This window comes from Carcharhinus amblyrhynchos, chromosome 3 (assembly GCF_965287045.1).
Source record: "Carcharhinus amblyrhynchos chromosome 3, sCarAmb.v2.hapA, whole genome shotgun sequence".
Lineage (NCBI taxonomy): Eukaryota > Metazoa > Chordata > Chondrichthyes > Carcharhiniformes > Carcharhinidae > Carcharhinus > Carcharhinus amblyrhynchos.
Genome location: NC_137326.1, coordinates 102,450,000 through 102,469,236, shown reverse-complemented (window position 1 = coordinate 102,469,236; position 19,237 = coordinate 102,450,000). Strand labels below are relative to the sequence as shown.

The following is a 19,237-nucleotide window of genomic DNA, read 5'->3' as shown; positions in this document are numbered from 1 at the left end:
AGCAGTGCCAACCACTGTGCCATTGTGTGTGCACATTTTGCCAGAAAAAGAAATGCAAGACATGGACAAGGTATCCAAACATCAAAACTCAAAGTTGGCGATGCATTTTCAGGGCTGTGTGACTTCCCCAAGCAAGTTGAATTTTTACATGAAAATACTTCATATTTGAAAGACTTTTCATGTAAAACAAGGATTTGCTGCAGGCTACCAAGGACAGAAACTTGTATCAGTGAGGCACCTGAAATATAGAAAACATCTCAAGGTTCTTCATGGAGTCAAAAGAAAGGCAGAATGCGCCAATCCTGGAAAATAGCCTGCTGGCCTCAAAACAGGTTTTGCCCCCAAGCAGATTGCAGTCACCACAATCTCTTTCAACTGGCACAAACCAGATTGTGCCCTTTGGCATGAGATTGACTGGATTTCAATCTCATTAGCGAGTTTGGCACACAATCACTCCCCCTCTCCTAGATTGTTTCCACCTCTCTGGTGGGCCATCACACGGACATGAATCATGACTGGTGCCCCGAAGTGTGGTCCAGGTGCCACAGTTGCGAGAGTGAGCCAAGCGGTCAGTATCACTCAGCACCAACCTCTAAGAAGAAGAAGAGCGAGTCAGACACTACCATGGTGTGAAGTTGCACCTTCAAAGGTGCAGGACTTGGATGAGTTTGGGCTGGGCCGGAGGTCCTCAGGTTGGGGGTCGTGGCTGGGTTAGATCTGAGTGCAGAATACCTGTTGAAAGTCCTCAGAGGGGTAGCATGTGAGCTTGAGTTCAAATCCCACTAATGTTCACAAATCCCACTAGAAAAATTTGCAAGTCGTGCTGCAGCTGTACTGAACCTTAGTTAGGCCTCATTTGGAATATTGTGTACAATTCTGTTCACCACACTGTCAGAAGGGGAGGGTATAAAAGAGTTTGCCAGGATGTTGCCTGGTCTGGAAGATATTAGCTATGAGGAGAGGGTGGATAAACTCGGTTTGTTCTCACTGGAATGAGCTCCATTGCTCACTCCTCATAGGGGGCTTGGAGATTCCAATTGGGAATTCCCCAGCCTGCCTTCTCTCAATCCCATTTATTATGGGCTGTCTTCTCCTGCGGTGACAAGGGGGGATGATTGAAAGCCTGATGGCTGGTCGGCCATGGAGGGCATGTCAAGGCTGGGGAACAGGTGGCATTTGTTGACCTTGTCCCTGGACAGGAAGTGATTATGACGAGGTGTGCCAGAGGGGTTTGAGGATGATGCTGGGGTGGGGGAAGGGGTTGGGTGCAGGAAGGCCATGGGGCATCAAGAAGTGGATTGCTGTGGCGTTCCAGCTGTGACAGACGGGACTGATGCCAGGATGTGACAGATGGACCCTTACCCTTGAAGCTCAAATGAAGTCATTCATTTTCTTGCGGCATTGGGTGCCAGTCCTCAGTGTCAGGTCGCGGGCACTGACTGCTGCAGCCACTGCATCCCAGACTGCATTTGCTTCCCGTCTTCTGGGTCATCGACTCACCTGGGGGTACAGGGTGGACTGGCTCTCCTCCACTGTGCGCTGAAGCCTTCTAAGATCTGCCTCCATGACGCTACTCTCCGTGCTGCCATGCTCCTAGTGTGAGTGCAGAGGGAGCGTTTAAAAGTAGCTCCCCCTTGCTAACTGTGCACAGCCTGAGCCAGTCGGGGTGAGTCACATGGCTGGGAATTCCGTACTGGCTTGTTTCACGTGTGGGTTCATTCAGTGCACTGAGTGTGTGATGATCAGGGTCCAGTCATGCTGGGCCAGACTGATGTGGACAGCTTTGGTTTTCTTGTCCTTATGACACTTGCAGCCCGATTTTTACCATTGCGTTGCGCCCATTTTTGGTTGCGTCTGGTAAAGATGGATGTGAGGCAAACAGCACGATCTGCGTCCACGCAGATTCCCACTTTACCAAGGCCCGAAAATGGCTGTGATCGGGACCATGCCCAAAACGGGTGCAACGTCAATTTAAATGCATGCAAATTTAATGAGCTGGACGCCCAGACTTACCAGCATTTCCCCCTTTACCATTGCATTCACCCACCCAGATTCAGCGTGAAACAGACATGCTTGGCAAAGATGTGTTTTGGGCGCTCCAGCCTCAGAAGAGGTAAGTTCAGAGTTTCCAACGGCTGTCTAACTCAGGTCAGTGGCGGGGCGGGGTAAGGAGGGAGGCAGGCCAGGTCATTCTCTGGTGTTGTTGCGGGGGGTGAGGAGGGGAGGTGGAGGCCAGATCTTTCTCTGGTGGGGCGGGGTGGGGGGGGGGGGTGCGGTGACAAAGCAGGCAATATGTTTCTCTGTTGGATGGGGGGGTGGGCGCAGATGGTTCTCTGGTGGGGGGAAGGAGGCCAAATCATTCTCTGGCAGGGGGATGGGAAAGGAGGAGGCCAAATCGCTCCCTGATGGGAGAGGAGGGAGGGTGCGGGGGGACAGGAGTACAGTGGGGGGGGGAGCAGTCTGCTGCCACTCTGCAATTGTGGGGGGAAAAGGGGGCAGGGGATCGTGATCAGTTTGGGTAGCGGGGAGGATGGGTGGATAAAGGGGACACATGTTGTGGGGTTGGGGTGATACCTGTGGAGGCCTTGCTCTCAGCCCGCTTTATCCACTTTTTGTAGCCTGGGAGCGATGTCACGGGGAGCATTTTTCAAATTATTTTTTTCACTGTGCGTGCACAGTTGAAGGCTCCCATTGGAGCAGCAGCGTTTTGGGTGGGATAAGCCCCATTCACAGCGTAATTCAGATTAGCGACTTTTTTTCAGACTAAGTACATATGGGGGCACCTGAGAACAGGTTTCCAAGTCGGATCTGAATTGTGCCCAGATTCAGCACTTAGAATCAAAATGGTCAAATCACCCACTTTTTATTTTTTGGGAAAACTCCCCCATGGAGTCTGAGTGATAGGAAATATTAAGAGGAGAAACAAAATTGGAGATGTTTTAGTTTTTACATTGTTTCACATTATAAATATTTTATACATTTTATATGTATATATTTGAGCCAATGAGCTCCATTTGTGCATTTTAGAGGTATTTACATCTGCAATGAGTATGTGGCTTTACTTCACTGAGCACAGCATGTTTTTTAAGCTGAAATATAGGAGTCAATAGGGGTGGGGGAGGTGAGAAGTTAACTGCAACCTGTTGGTAATGTTTAAAGTTTATTTATTAACGCTACAAGTAGGCTTACATTAACATTGCAATGAAGTTACTGTGAAAATCCCCTAGTCGCCACACTCCGGCGCCTATTTGGGTACACTGAGGGAGAATTTAGCACAGCCAATGCACCTAACCAGCATGTCTTTCGGAATTTTGGAGGAAACTGGAGCACCCTGAGGAAACCCACACAGACACAAGGAGAACGTGCAGACTCCACACAGACAGTGACCCAAGCCGGGAATTGAACCTGTGTTCCTGACATTGTGAGACAGCAGTGCTAACCACTGTGCCATGATCATTTGAAACTGAAAGGTAGTGAATTCTTTCTCTGAAGATGTCCAGCAAATCCTAGCTTGTACAATGAAGTGAAATATATATTCAGGGTTATGTTTTGCATGATTTATAATTTTTGATGTTATGAAGCGCAAAGGGAATAGATAGAATTTCAATGAGAACTCTACGCTGTTCAGTCGTGCATATGAAATATACCAATTAGTTAATTTACAAATGATCTCAACTAAGTAGAGTGCTCATTAATCCACCTTCTGGAAGATGGGAGAAATACACTTGGGACATGTAGGAGATCACAGATACATACAGACCAGATTTCTGTGTCAGGTTGTTATAAGACTGTGGACAATAAAGGTCAAGTTCTAATCGTAGAGAACGCAGTGTCCACTTAATTGAGTGCTTGCAGCCCTAGACCATAAGAACAATGAATGGAAACTCAAAATCTGAAACAGGAGATCCTGCTGATATCTTAAATTTACAGCTCACAGGATATTTACGTTAGAAATATAAGGCGGGATTTTCCAGCCGGTGCTCGCCCCAAGACTAGGAAATCCTGCCCAACATCAACTGGCAAGGTCCATGTCCTGCCCACTACGATACCCGCAGTGGGCAGGATGGGAAAATTCCCCCCATTATCCTGAGTTTCTTTTCCAATTTACTCAGTCACTGTGGTGCATTTAAGCAGGTTTGATACCAAAATAATGACTGGAATTGAAATCTATGCTATTACATTACTAAAAGCACTGGTGTTAATTGGAGAGTATTGTTTACAGCTTTGGTTATAGGTTCCGAATTACAGCAAGATAGATTACCAGTAACATTTATGTAAATTATTTTCTGCAGGATGGTCAGATTATTTGTTTTTCAAAGAAATCAAGGTTATTGACTTATATCTCTGACTGGTGAGCTTTGAACCCAAAGAAATGGGAAAGCCTAAAGGAAAAGAATACTTTGATCCAAATTAAAGACCGAAGTTAAATTATGGATGTAGCCTTAATGATCTAAACTTGCTTTGTTTTCTGAAGGTCACTGGCTGTAAATTACACCTAAGCCTCCCTGTTTACAGATGAAGAATTGCCTTATTTATAATGCTCCAGCTGACAGATCTGGTTTAACCAAATCAATACTCACTGCAGTGCTGTGAAGAAAAATGTCCCAAAGCTTTCTGTTCTTTGTCCCACAAATGACTGCACCTCTGCGACTGGGACTAAATACGTCTGAAAGGCTTTTGTGTGGGTATCTTTCAAGAGTCATCATGATTGATTCAAAAGCCCATTTCATCTGACTTACAATACATTCTTGTTTTTAAATATGATAATAAATTTATAAAATGCATAAAAGATCAATTTCTCAGAAAGTAGAGCTATTCATCAAAAGGAGATATTGATTTATCGAAAATGTTACCTTTTTTGCAGAGTCTGAAGTCCCACCAAACAGAAGCTGTAATCAAAGCTATTTATAACCTTATTCCACATCCCACAGTGGAATATAACTGCTTATTGACTTGCTTGTGTAACTTCTATTATTCCAAAATCCTTAATTATCCAACGTATTTTGGAAAGAAGGAACTTAACTCATGTCTTTTGGAAGTTCCAAAGTGTTTGATATATGTTGTATTGCTTTGAAGTGTTGCCACTACTGCTATATATCGTAGATGAGTATGCCAACAATTTTATACATAATACAAGATCCCACAAACTGCAGTGAGATCAAAGACCATTTAATCTCTTTCTGATGGTGTTGGTTGAAGGATAGAATGTTACCCAGAGTACAGGGAAAACAAAGCACTTCTTTAAACACTGTCACAACATCTATAAAATCCCCCTGAACCACAAAACATGAAGGCAGGGCCTCAGTTCAATGCCAGCACTGCACTAGTGTGTTAGTATGTCAGTCCAATTCATTACATTGACATCCTGGAGTGGATGAGCTTGTCATTGTCCACCTCATGGTGAACATAAGAAATACGAGTAGGAGTAGTCCATTTGGTATTTTGACTGGGATTTTACAACTGGGATCGTAAAGTGGGGGTTTCCGCGACTGGTGCCATTTTATGACAATAGGATTTCTGGCGTGACCAGCCCCTCGCTGGAAATGGGTGAGAGGCAGGTTAATGTACTGAAATTTATTTAAATAAGCATTTCAATGTCCTAAGCGAGCCCAGTGTTCAATCATCCGGGCCCGCTCCCTTTGTGACCTCGCTGGGAAAGGTTCTCGCCGGCGAGGATTAGACATGCTCTCCATGAATGGGGAGCAGTCAACTTGCCCTCGCTGGTGGAACTGGAGGCCATTGAGGAACGTGAGGAGAGCAAAGGGGAGGGTGCCCCGTGGAGAGTGCCAGACTGGAGTACCACCCTGGCACCAGGGTAATGCCCACCAGGGAGTGCCAGGAGAGGGTCAATGAGGGAGGGGTCGGTGAGATAATGGGGGAAGGGTCAGTGAGAGCGGGGCTCAAGTGGAAGGGGTCAGTGGGAGAGAGGGCTAATGGGGGGGGGGGGAAAACGCCTGCTGCCACTCTGCAGTGATCAATGGGGGAGAGCAGCGGGTTTGAGATAAGTGGAGGGAGGGAAATGGGGCCCGCTGCCTCTCTGCAGAGATTGGTGGGGGAGGGAGGTGGTCCACGATTGCTCTGGGCAGTGGGGGCATCAGCAGGGGCTGCATCAACGAAGAGTGTCCTTCACCAAGTTGATGATCCTCTATCAGCAGTTGATTTTTGTCTTGATGTGATTTCTGTCTTGATGGGAACAGCCTATTTATTTGTAATGCTCTCATCGGGGCAGCATGGTGGCACAGTGGTTAGCACTGTTGCCTCACAGCAGCAGGGACCCGGGTTCGATTCCCAGCTTGGGTCACTGTCTGCACATTCTCCCAGTGTCTGTGTGTGTTTCCTCCAGGTGCTCTAGTTTCCTCCCACAGTCCAAACATGTGCAGGTTAGGTGGATTGGCCATGCTAAAATTGTCCTTTAGTGTCAGGAGGACCAGCTAGGGTAAATACATGGGGTTATGGGGAAAGGGCCTGGGTGGGATTGTGTTCGGTGCAGACCTGATGGGCCGGATAGCCTCCGTCTAGACTGTAGGATTCTAGGATTACTGAATTAGAACATAGAACACAGAACACTACAGCACAAGCAGGCCCTTCAGCCCACAAATTGCGCTGATCATATCCCTACCTACTTGGTCTATCCATAACCCTCAATCCCATTAAATCCCATGTACTCATCCAGAAGTCTCTTAAAAACCCCAACGAGTTCGCCTCCACCACCACTGACGGCAGCCGATTCCACTCACCCACCACCCTCGGAGTCAAAAACTTACCCCTGACATCTCCTCTGTACCTACTCCCCATCACCTTAAACCTGTGTCCTCTCTTAGTGACCATTTCAGCCCTGGGAAATAGCCTCCGAGAATCCACCCGATCTATACCTCTCAACATCTTATAAACCTCTATCAGGTTATCTCTCATCCTTTGTCTCTCCAAGGAGAAAAGACCGAGCTCCCTCAACCTATCTTCATAAGGCTTGCCTCCCAATCCAGGCAACATCCTTGTAAATCTCCTCTGCACCCTTTCAATAGCTTCCACATCTTTCTTGTAATAAGGTGACCAGAACTGCGCACAGTACTCCAACTGGGGTCTGACAAGGATCTTATAAAGCTGCAGCATTATCTCCCGACTCCTAAACTCAATTCCTCGATTAATGAAGGCTAGAACACCATACACTTCCTTAACCACATCCTCCACCTGTGAGGCCTTCTTAACCACATTCTCCACCTTCAATAAGAATTGAATCACCTCAGAGTGCATTGTGATCTCTGGAGAAAATGTGAATATTGTTGAACTTTCCTGTTGTAACAATTTGAAATGCTTTGTAATGTGTCTTTCAGGTTTTATATGAATAAAATACATTTTTACAAAACAAAGTTCTAGAGAATATAGACCTAATCGACTCAATCTCTCCTCATTAGACAAGAGCCTCATCCCACAGATCAGTTTGCTATTCATTTGCTGCACTCCTTCCAAGGCAAAGTACATCATTCTTTTGTTAAAGAGACCAAAATGTTATACACTACTCCATTTGTGGTGTTACCAAAACCTTATATAATTGAAGTAAGACTTTGTTACTCTTATATTTAGGGGGAAGCGTTGTGGTAATGTCACTGGACTAGCTCCAGGCATACCTCAAAATGGGGTGTCAACCTGGTGAAGCTACACCACAGGACCAAACAGTGAAACCAGCATGTCTTAGGCAGAGCAAAGCAATCCCACAACTAATGGATTATTCTGAGCTCTGCAGTCCTACTGTGTTCAGTAGGGAATGTTGGTGGACAGTTAAAAAAATTAACTGGAGGAGGAGGCTCCACAAATACCCCCATCTTTGATGTTGAGGCAGCCCAGCACATCAGTGTAAAGGATAAGGTGGAAGCATTGGTAACGATCTTCAGCCAGAAGTGCCTGTGGATGATCCATCTTAGCCTCTGTCTGAGATCCCCAACATCACAGATGCCAGTCTTCAGTCAATTTGATTTACCACATGAGATATCAAGAAATGGCTGAAGGCTCAGGATACTTGTAAGGTCCATAGGTACTGAAAACATTCCAGCAATAGTACTGAAGACTTGTTCTTCACAACTACTTGTACTCTCAGCTAGCTGTTCCAGTGTAGTTATAACACTAGTATTTGTAGAAACTACCCAATTATGTCCTGTACATAAAATACAGGACATATCCAACCCACCCAATTATTGCACCAAAGGAAGATGGTTGTGGTTGTGGGAGGTCAATTATCTCAATATCAGAACATCACTGCAGGAGTTCCTCAAGGTAGTGTTCAAGGGCCAGCTATCTTCTGCTGTTTCAGTGATGTCCTTTCCTCCCTCTAAAGATCAACAGTGGGATGTTTGCTGCTTATTGACAATGGTTAGCACCATTTGCAACTTCTCACAAACTGAAGCAACCTGTGCCCGTATGCAACAATACCTGGACAATATATAGGTTAGGGCTGGTGAGTGGCAAATAGCCTTCATGCCGCAGAGGTGCCAGGCAATGGCCATCACCAACAGAGAGAACCCAACCATCTCTCCTTGACATTCAGTTTTACTATTACTGAATCCCCCACTATCAACATCCTGGGGGTTACCATTGACCAGACCTGAACTGGACTAGCCGTATAAATACTGTGACGACTACAGCTGGTAAGAAGCTGGGAATTCTGTGATGAATAACTCACGCATTGACTCCCCAAAACTTGCCCACCATCTAGAAGGCACAAATCAAGAGTGTGATGGCACATTCTCCACTGGCCTGGGTGAACATATAGCTCAAACAACACTCAAGAAGCTCGACACATCCAAATCAACCTGCTTGATTGGCACCCCTTCCAGCACCACCAACATTCACTCCCTCCACCATTAACACAGCGGCAGTAACATACCATCTACTAAATTTACTGCAGCAACTCAGTATGGTTCCCATTGTCAGCACTTGCCAAATCTGCAACCTCTACCACCTGGATGGACAAGAACAGCAGATGCATGGGAACACCAGCACGTGCAAGTTCTCCACCAAGTTCCACCAGCTCCAAGCTACACATCAAACTATATCACTGTTTCTTCACAGTGGCTGGGTCAAAAATCCTCAAAGTTCTCCCCCAACAGTACTGAGGATGTAAGTGCATTACATGAACTGAGGTGGTTTAAGAAGATGGAGCAATTAGGGAGTCACAATAAAAATTCTGGTCTAGTCAGTAATGGCCATGTTCAATAAAGGAATTTTAAAAAGTACTCAAATCCCTTTGCAGTAAAAACAAATGCATCATTTGCCCTCCCAATTGCTTGCCATAGTTGCCTGTTAACTTTTTGATTTGTGTACAAGAACATCCTCTGAATATCAACACTTCCCAATATCTCGTTATTTAAAATTGTACCCAGTTGACATTTTACAAAAACAGTTGGGATGTGTTTATCAATATACAGAAGTGCAGACTCAAAGAATCAAGTTATAAAGTAAAGGCTGCTCAACAGTCCCAGAGCTAATTAGCTATCCATCAATGCTTGAATATTGGATGAGGTCTCTTTGCAAGGTGCACAGAGCATCATTATAGTTTCTTTTATATTGTTTGTTTAGGTTGGATTCGGAGAAATCCATGAGTTTTATTTGGATTTGTACTACTCCCAGACAGGGAAGGTAACAAGAAGCAGAGGCTGTGGCAGTATTGATGGAAGAACTACCACAGCACTGCAGAAGCTTGATGTTTTGTGAGAAGGCATAATCAGAATTCATTTGTTTAGAATTAAGGAACAGTAGGTGGACTATTAGGCTACTGCACGTATATCACAGACCACTATTGGGAAAGTGAGGAGCAAATTTGGGGCAAATTACAAAAAGATGCAGAGTAATGTTAACTGAGGATCTTTGATTATTCTAATATAGACGGGAATATAGTGGCACAGTAAAGGACAAAATGGGGGAGACATTTTTGAAATGTGTACAGGAGAATTCTTTTCGTCAATGCATTCCTAGTCCAATGAGGAACAAAGCAGCTGGATCTAGTTCTGGGAATTGAGCTTGAGTACGTTTTTATGTTTCAGTGGGACAGAATCTGGGGACCATTAGGAATACTTGATGCAGAACAGCCACGGAAAAAAGTAAATCAGAATCAAGTGTTAAGTTTCTTAACTGTAGGTGGATTAGCTTCAGTGATTTGAAAAGGAATCTAGCTCAGGTAATTGGGATCAAAAATTAGCGGACCAGCCAATACTTGAACAGCAAGGGGCCTTCAAAGAGGAGATGGTTTGGGTGTATGTGCATTTTCATGAGAGGAAAAGAACGAGCATCCTAAGCTGTTGAGCCCTGGATGGCTAAAGATATTGGGTGGAATTTTCCCATTCCAGCCACCATCACGCACAGATCCACTGGCTGTGGGCAGGAATTAAAGGCCTTGAGGTGTGTGTGACCAAAGAATCCCCCCCATAGAGATTAAAATGACACAAAATAGAAGGCACATGGCAATAAATTTAAGGTTCACAATGCAGTGGAGAACCAAGGTGAATATAATGGACTTAGCGCTGAAAGAGTTGTTTTTTAATTCATTCACGGGGTGCGTGTATCTGATAAGGCCAGCATTTAGTGCCCATCCTTAATTGCCCCGAGGTGCTGATGGACAAGGTGCCTTCAGAAATCACTGCATTCCTTGTGGTGAAGGTATCCCCAACACAGCCGTAACATTCCCACAGAAATAGAGGGGTTTTAAAATTTCATTTATGAGATGTGTGCATTGCTGGCTAGGCCAGCATTTATTTTCCATTCCTAGCCACCCTTCAGAAGATGGTGGTGAGCTGCCTTCTTGAACTGTTGCAGTACCTGAGGTGCAGGTGAACCTGCAGTCCTGTTAGGGAGGGAGTTCCAGGATTTTGATCTGGTGACAGTGAATAAACGGCAATATATTTCCTGGTCAGGAGGGTGGGTGACTTGGAGGAGAACCTCCGAGTGGTGGAGTTCCCAGATATTTGGTGCTATTGTCCTTCTAGATGGTAGTGATCGTGGGTTTGGAAAGTGCTGCCTAAGGAATACTGGTGCTGTGCACCTTTTGATGAAACACACAGTTGCCACTGTTCTTCAGTGGTGGAGGGATTGACTGTTTGTGGGAGGGATGGAAATTAAGCAGGCTGCTTTGTTATGGATGGTATTGAGCTTCTTGAGTGTTTTTGGAGCTGCGCTTATCCAGTCAAGTAGAGAGCATTCCAATACACTTCTGACTTGTGCCCTGTAGGCAGTGGACATGTTTTGGTGAGTCAGGAGGTGATTTACTCAATGCAGGATTCATAAACACTGACCTTCTCTTCTAGCCACAGTATTTATATGACTAGTCCAGTTCAGGTTCACATCAATGTTGATTGAGAGTGATTCAAGATGGTAATGCTGTTGGATGCCAGGGGGCAATGGTTGGATTCTCTCTTGTCGGACATGCATATTGCATGCATACTTACAATCAATGGCATAAAATGTAGATTTGCTGTCATTGCTATGAGGAAACCTTTCTACTCAATGATGCTCCTGCAACATTTGACTGACTTGTTTATTTCAGTTTGTAATGTAAAGAAAACCTGTAATGGTTAAATAAGGTGACAAATATTGTTTTACTGTTACAGCTCTTTGTCTGGAGTTTTTTTTTGAGAATTGAAACAACATATAGCAGGTGCAATTTGATCATACATGCCTCCTTATCTGGTAAAGCCTCAAGGCCTCTCTGTGCCCACAAAAATAATATGCAAGTATTTCTCACAGAGCATGTTTTAGCTGGATTAAATCTGGTGAGATTAGGGGCGGGATTTTATGACCTTGCTCATCCCGAAACTGTAAGATCTCGCCCGAGGTCTACAGACCTTCCCATTATCCACCCCTTGCCCTCTCCAATTCCTGTGGTGGCTGAGGCAGTAAAATTCCGGCCCACGTCTGGAATGCTGTGTGCAGTTTTGGTCTCTATATTTGAAAAAATATGAGGGGTGGGGGGATTGTCCAAGTCTGCTCGCCCTTGACATGAATTGGAGAATTGGACATCAGTTGAAAAAAGGGTTTTGCGGTAGTTGCTGAACTCAGTCTGATGTTCCTGTTCTGCCATGCCAGTCCTGATCTAGTTTCCAGCCAGTGGCAGCAGGAATCTGATAAATATTCAAATAGCCTCCTTAGCCTCTCATTAGAATGCTTGGAGACTGATTCAATGGCCTCCTGAAATGCTCCCTTCTTTCCAGCTGGGAATCATGCAGTCGGGAATTGGTACAGGTCCTGAAAAGCGGATCCTGGTGAACTGAACATTGAGGGGGAACAAGGAGGTACGTCGTCACTTTAAAGTTGTGCCGGGGTGTTCGGGTGTCTTGCAAAGCATCTGCAAGTCAGGGTGTCCATGCTTGATGGCAACGGCGTGACCTCAGGAATTCCCCTTCCAACCCCACCACAGCTATCCCCAGAGATGGGAGTGGCCTGGCTGAACACCGTCATGCTGAGGGGGAAGAGTTCGGAATAATCACTACAATGGCACTCTGAGGCAACTGACCTATCATTGCGTAGCTTAGAGTCGGTTGCATGTCTCGCCTGTGAAGTTTCCTTCCCCAGTGATAATGTCATGCACCCTGCCCATCTGGAAGTCTGTGTCACTCTCTGAAGAATCCACGGGTACACTGGGTTTGCCCATAGTTCAGTCAATGACCCATGGCACGTCTCCATGAGCTGCTCCAACTCACAGGTGTTGTAAGTCTCAGTCGGGAGTTTGCCCTTTCAAGTCTGACTGTATACAAATCCTCTCAATGCCTCTCAGTCACAGTTGCTGGCCTGGTGAAGGAGGGGATCAGGCAAGGAGAGTTATCTGAATGAGCACATCAAGCAGCATCAGCTGGATCAGTGCTCTGCCAGTCAGCCCATGTGACGCAGAGGAATTGCTTGTTGAGTTAATCACTCAAGGCCCCGTTAAAAATTTCACTCTATGTCTCAGCCCCGCAGCTGCTAAATCTGGTCACATCTACAGGGCAGTGGATAGGATTTCTAAACCTGCCAGCCCTCACCCCCCGAGATGTGAGGCACTGCATGACAGCCCATAACTCCTCGACACTTACTTCATTTCCCTAGCACCCAAGTTCCTGACACAGTTCATACAGGAATGTGCCAGGGTCCCTCTATTATTTACCACATTCTTTCCTTCCAAAACAGCAACTGTACTTTGTCACATTCAGAGATTTGAAAGTTCTACATCACAAATACTACTTATGTTGGTTCATTCTGTAACAGATGCATTTGGATTGATCCAAGGGGGAGGTGATGGCCTAGTAGTATTATCATTAGATCTTACTCCAGAAACCCAGATAGTGTTCTGGAGATCTGGGTTCGAATCCCACCATGGCAGATGGCGGTATTTGAATTCACTTAAACAAAATCTGGAATTAAGAATTTACTGATAACCATGAAACCATTGTCAATTGTCGGAAAAACCCATCTGGTCCACTGATGTCCTTTAAGGAAGGAAATCTGCTGTCCTTACCTGGTCTGGCCTATGTGTGACTCCAGAGCCACAGCAATGTGGTTGACTCTCAATTGTCCTTGGGCAATGAGGGATGGGTAATAAATGCCAGCCAGCCAATGATGCCCATGTCCCATATAAAAAAATTTTAAAAATCCATACCTATAATAGCCTGAGGGAGCTTGTTGGATGAGGAAGTTTTTCTCTAAGCTCTGAAGCACATCATTCAGCATTCTCAGATGGGCAGGGTCCCGCTCCATTGGATCATTAGCTGGGCGCATTTCATCTGATTGAAAAAGTTGTGCCGTTTCCCTCAGTGCATTGGCCAATGCCAACATTTGACTCGAAACAACACTGTCATCTTTGAAAAATAAAATATATAAAGAATTTACCAAAAGAAACACTGAACACAACATCAAATACCACCTCCTATAAATTAAAATGCTGACATGAGGCCCTTGTTCACTTTGATAGGATGGATTGATTGAAAAATATTAGTCAAACTCATAAGAATATCAACACAGTATATATATCATGGAATCATAGAATCCCTACAGTGCTGAAGGATGCTTGAACCCATAACAATCCTACCCAGACTCCATCCTCGTAACCCACTTATTACCCAGCTTATCCACCTGAACACCAAGGGTCAACTTAGCATGACCAATCAACCTAACCTGTAAATCTTTGGAGTGTGGGAGGAAACCCACACTGACACTGGAAGAACATGCAAACTCCACACAAACAGTCACCCAAGGCCAGAATTCAACCCCACAGTGCTAACCACAGCACCACCATGCTGCCCTAAAATATAACGTGCAAGAAAATATTTAGGATAAATAGAGCAGAAAATAATTCTGTGTCAATTAGTTCCAAAGTGAATGGAAAAAATATTAATCTGTAACTTTGGGCAACACAGAATGGAAAGGATTTGTAGCAATATTAACATCTTCTAAAAATGTAAATGAATAATAAAATAACACTTGCACTGTCAAGAGGCCATAGAATGAGAAAGAAACACAACCTTTAAGGTGTTCTTGAACCTCCAGGGCTACATCCAGGACACTGTAGGGGAGAACTGGCTCATTGGCTATCCGCAGAATCATCTCAGCCGTCAACTGTAAAAAACAAACCAAAAAGTGTGCTTTAGGAAAAAATCTAGTAGGCAACTTATTTTATTACGTATGCTGATGGTGAAGTATTCGTATTGTAAACAGTGCAATAATGCAGCCGAACTGTACATTATCCCTGCCACAATGAACAGTGACAGAAAAAGGGGATTTTTCCTGTTCATAAAAAGTGTGCTAAAAGACACCTGTAACAGATGTCTCCATGCAAATCTCTCTGGGTCAGAATCATTGTGCCAGACTGTGAATTGGATGCACATAAACGAGAGGGTGCACAATCTAGTCATTTTGCTCCAGGCTTTGGTCATGACTTGTGGAGCTGCTGCTGAGCCTGCAATGAGAAGGAGAGGGCACCTCATGTTAGAGAAACCCACAAAGGACAGTTCCAGATGTGCTAAGGGCAGGCAGGGTCTGGCAAGTGGAGGTGTGAACTACTCAGCGGAGGTGTCGGAGCAGTGGGAGTGGGCCATTGGTGCTGCAGGGGGCCCCTTCTTGGACCAGTGTGTATGCAGAAAGGAAGGCCTCCCCCACAAGTGAGAAGCTGCCTTGATGTAGTTGGTGGATTCACCGTGCGGCACAAGCTGTTCTGATGCTCATAATCTCGGTGACCTTGTAAAATGGAATTCTCAGTGGTGGTGGGAACATGTCCGGTTTCTCTTCCCTCTGCCATTTTACAACCCAAACAGCTGGTAAAATTCCAGCCATCGTCAATGCAAATAAAGAAATGCAGACACACCGATTAATTTCTTTATTATTGATAGTAATGGAAGAAGTCATAATTCCCAGTATCCCAGGAAAACTAGCGGTGACAGAAAAATTAAGCTGCACAAAATAAGAGTGTTCGAAGAGATACTAAGGAGTGACAAAACCTTGAACAAAAAACAACATAGCATGGGAAACAGGCCCTTCGGCCCAACGAGCCCGCGCCACCTTTACAACACCATGAGTCCCCTCTCCACCCACGACCCCTGTCTATGCCCATGGCATTCCACATTTAGGGAAGACTAATTTAGGGACAATCTGCTACACCAATCAGCCCAACAGCACATCCTTGGGGTGTGGGAGGAAACCGGAGCACCTGGAGAAAACCCACGCAAGCACGGGGAGAATGCGCAAACACCGGCCCAAATCCATGCATCTGCACAGCAAACAGTGACAGCCACTGAGCTGTCGTGCTGCCCAGCATCTGGTCCAGTTCAAGCGCACACTAACGACGTGAAGCACCAGGCCACCCCTGAAACAACCAACAGCAGCCCTCGCACAACCCATCGTGTGCATGCCCCCCTTAAGACAAGATGGTTTCCATCCAGATTTTACAAGTAGATGAGAATATTGCAGATGATCTAACTATAATCTTCCAAAGTTGTCTTGGTTCAGAATCTGTTCTTTTTGATTTAAAAATTTTGCATGTCATTCTGCTATTTAAGAAAGACAAGAGGGAAACAATGATTTATAGACCAGTTAGTCTAACATCTGTTGTTGGGAAAATGCTCGAGTCAATGTTTAAGTCAAGGTGACTGAACACCTCCAACATTTTCAGTTGATCAGAGAGCCAGCACAGATTTGTAAAGAGTAGTTCAGACCTTGTGAAGCTGATTGAGTCTCCTAAAGAGGTAAGCGGTAGGAACAGGGAAATGTTTATGCATGTTATTTACATAGACTTCCAGAAGGCTTTTGATAAAGTTCCTCATAAGAGCCAGTTTGCTAAAGTTAAAGTTTATGGAATTGAAGGCAAGTTATTGGCCTAGGTAGGAATTTGGCTAAGTGGCCGACGACAGAGAGTAGGGTTATTGGACAGATCCTCTGATTGGCAGGTTGTGACTAGTGGTGTCAATCAGGATCTGTGTTGGAGCTTCAGCTATTTACCATTTTCATTAATGATTGGAATGGGAAGACACAAATTCAAATTTGTTGATGGATCAAAGATGGGCAGTGCAGCTGGGAACACACAGCGATATTGATAGGTCAAGTGAATGGGTAAAACCGGCAAATTGATTTCAAAGAGGGCAATTGTGAATTAACTTTAGACTTAAAAAGAGTCTAACAAGGTACTTCAAAATGTTGAAAAGCTAGAAACAGTGACGGTCCAAAGAGAACTTGGATCCAGGCGCACAGATCATTAAAACATCATGAACATGTAAACAAATAATCAAAAATGTGAATTGAATGCTGGCCTTTACACCAAGTGGAATAGAAGAGGGAGGAAGAGGGGGCCCTGGTTGGACCAAACCCGAATACAGTGAACAATTCTGGGCAATACACATTAGCAAAGCTTTAATGGCCCCAATGGCAGTTCAGTGTAGTTTTACCAGAATGATTCCTGGACTTGCAAAGGTAATTCACAAGATGAGTTTATGCAAATTAGGGTTGTATTACTTGGAATATAGAGGATTAAAGGGTAATTTGATCAAAGTGTTCAAGGTCTTGAGGGGATTATGTTCTTAAGGATTTTTATTTAGCCACGGATATCAAAGGGCGATGTACAATGGTGGGTATATGGGGTGGAATTTTCCCAGAACTTGTCAGAGTGTCACACTCTGACTGAAAACTGGTGTGTATCTCTCTACAGACACAGCTTGTTTTCAGACCAGATCTTGAGCCAATCTGACAAAAAAAATCTGTCATTGTGGCACTGAGATCAGGGCACCATCTTTAAAGGGAAACCCCAGCAGAACAGAGGTTAAACTCCCGGCACACATGCCCCCTCTGCCCCTCACCGCACAATTATCTGGGACTCTTCCTCACTGCTAGAGAATTACCTGGCCCTTCCCCGCCCACAACTATCGTGGCAGTATCGCCGGTGCTCCTTCCCCTCACTCCTCACTCCCCCTGTCAGTGTCCGCTCCCCTGTCTTCACCAAACCAGTCCACCACCCACCCCCACAAACATCGCCACCCATAACAGGAACCAACTGGACTCCAAAGGGCTGTCTCTGGCACTTTCCTTGGCACAAGCTGGCAATGCTCACCTGGTAGTGCCAACCTGTGCCAGGGCACTGTCCAGGCATGTCCCTCTCCCCTCCCCCCCCGGGGCTATAGTGACCGCGGCACCACCAACAGGTTACCCCCAGCTGTTATGTGTCTCCATAAAGCTGCTGTGAACCTTGCCGATGTGACGTTATGTCAGCAAGTTTTGAATATTCAATGATGGGGAATCGTGTGGTGGGTAGACCCTTTAATAATGTGTAAATTCATTAAAATGTGTTTAAATGAAGTGGGCAGGAATCTCGGTATGTCACTGGCGAGGGGCAGAGAAAGTCGAGAATTGAGATCTCACCGGCGAGAATCTCGTTTCCCAACTCTCATGAGATATTTAACCCTTGTTGCCGTTTACATTCACAGCGAACGCAGACACAAAATTACACCTCTGGAGTTAATTCCCAGATCAGCCATGATCTCACTGAAAGGGTGGGATAGACTTAAAGGGCTAAATGGCCGACTCCTCTTCCTAACTTCCTGTGCTTTTTCCTTTGGATAATTTCGCAACAAAATGTTCAATGGCTTCTCTCGGAATGAAATTATTGAGGCAATGCCACCTCAAAAAATACGATTTCAGCTCTTTGCTGAATAATTTTAGATAATGTAATTCTGAATGTAACCAGTATTGCGCAAGTTAAATTGCAGAACAAATTTCACAAGTCCAGAGTTTAATGCCACTTGAATTAATTTAGCAGTTAGTAAGTGCACTTATCTTTGGGGTACTACATGTACACCAAAAGGATAAAACATCAAACACAAATCATTTGCAATTATTCAGAGACTATTATTGTCTCCTATCAGTCAGCTTGCAGGCACACGCGGAAACCCCACACCATGCCTAGAAACCTCCAAGTCAGTGGAAACTCAAAAAAGCAGTGTTTCTGTCTGCCTGCATATTTTCTCTTTCCAGTGTAATTTGGCAATTGCCAGAAATGTAAGAATGCCGAGAGCTACTGCTCCAGTTTAACCAGAAAATTGGTTAACTTACTGCTAGTAATTCAGGGTGGCACAGTGGTCAGCACTGCTGCCTCACAGCACCAGGGACCCAGTTTGATTCCCAGCTTAGGTTACTGTTTGTGTGGAGTTTGTACATTCTTACCGTGTCTGCATGGTTTTCTTCCACAGTCTGAAAGATGTGCTGGTTAGGTGCATTGGCCATACTAAATTCTCCCTCTGTGTACCCGAACAGGCACCGGAGTTTGGCAACTAGGCGATTTTCACAGTAACTTCATTGCAGTGGTAATGTAATCATATAGAAACCCTACAGTGCAGAAAGCCATTCAGCCCAAGAAGCCTACATCAACACCAATCCCACCCAGGCCCCATTCCCACACATTCACCCCGCCACTCCCTCTATTCTACACATCCCGGACATAAAGGGGCAATTTAGTATGGCCAATCAACCTAACTCGCACATTTTTGGACTGAGAGGGGAAACCGGAGCACCCGGAGGAAACTCACGTAGACTCCTCACAGACACACCCAAGCCAGGAATCGAACCGGGGTCACTGGAACCGTGAGACAGCAGTGCCAACCACTGTGCCAATATACCACTGTAAGCCTACTTGTGACTAATAAATAAACTTTTACTTGAACTCGAACCACCTAACCTGATTTAGAAAGAATGGAGATAAGGAACCCAAAAGCCTGAGTACTGATGGAATGCATCACCAGATACT

The 19,237-nt window shown here is 45.0% G+C and overlaps 1 protein-coding gene across 1 annotated transcript in view; it reads right to left on the bottom strand.

Moving 5' to 3' along the window:
* Positions 1-19,237, bottom strand: part of naaladl2 (N-acetylated alpha-linked acidic dipeptidase like 2) — a 527,121-nt gene that overhangs the window by 13,655 nt on the left and 494,229 nt on the right. Inside the window, exons 11-12 of the mRNA XM_080185612.1 lie at positions 14,478-14,571; positions 13,616-13,814 (exon numbers count right to left, since the gene is read on the bottom strand). Of these exons, the coding sequence (XP_080041738.1) occupies positions 13,616-13,814; positions 14,478-14,571 (293 nt within the window). The remainder of the gene's footprint in view (positions 1-13,615; positions 13,815-14,477; positions 14,572-19,237) is intronic.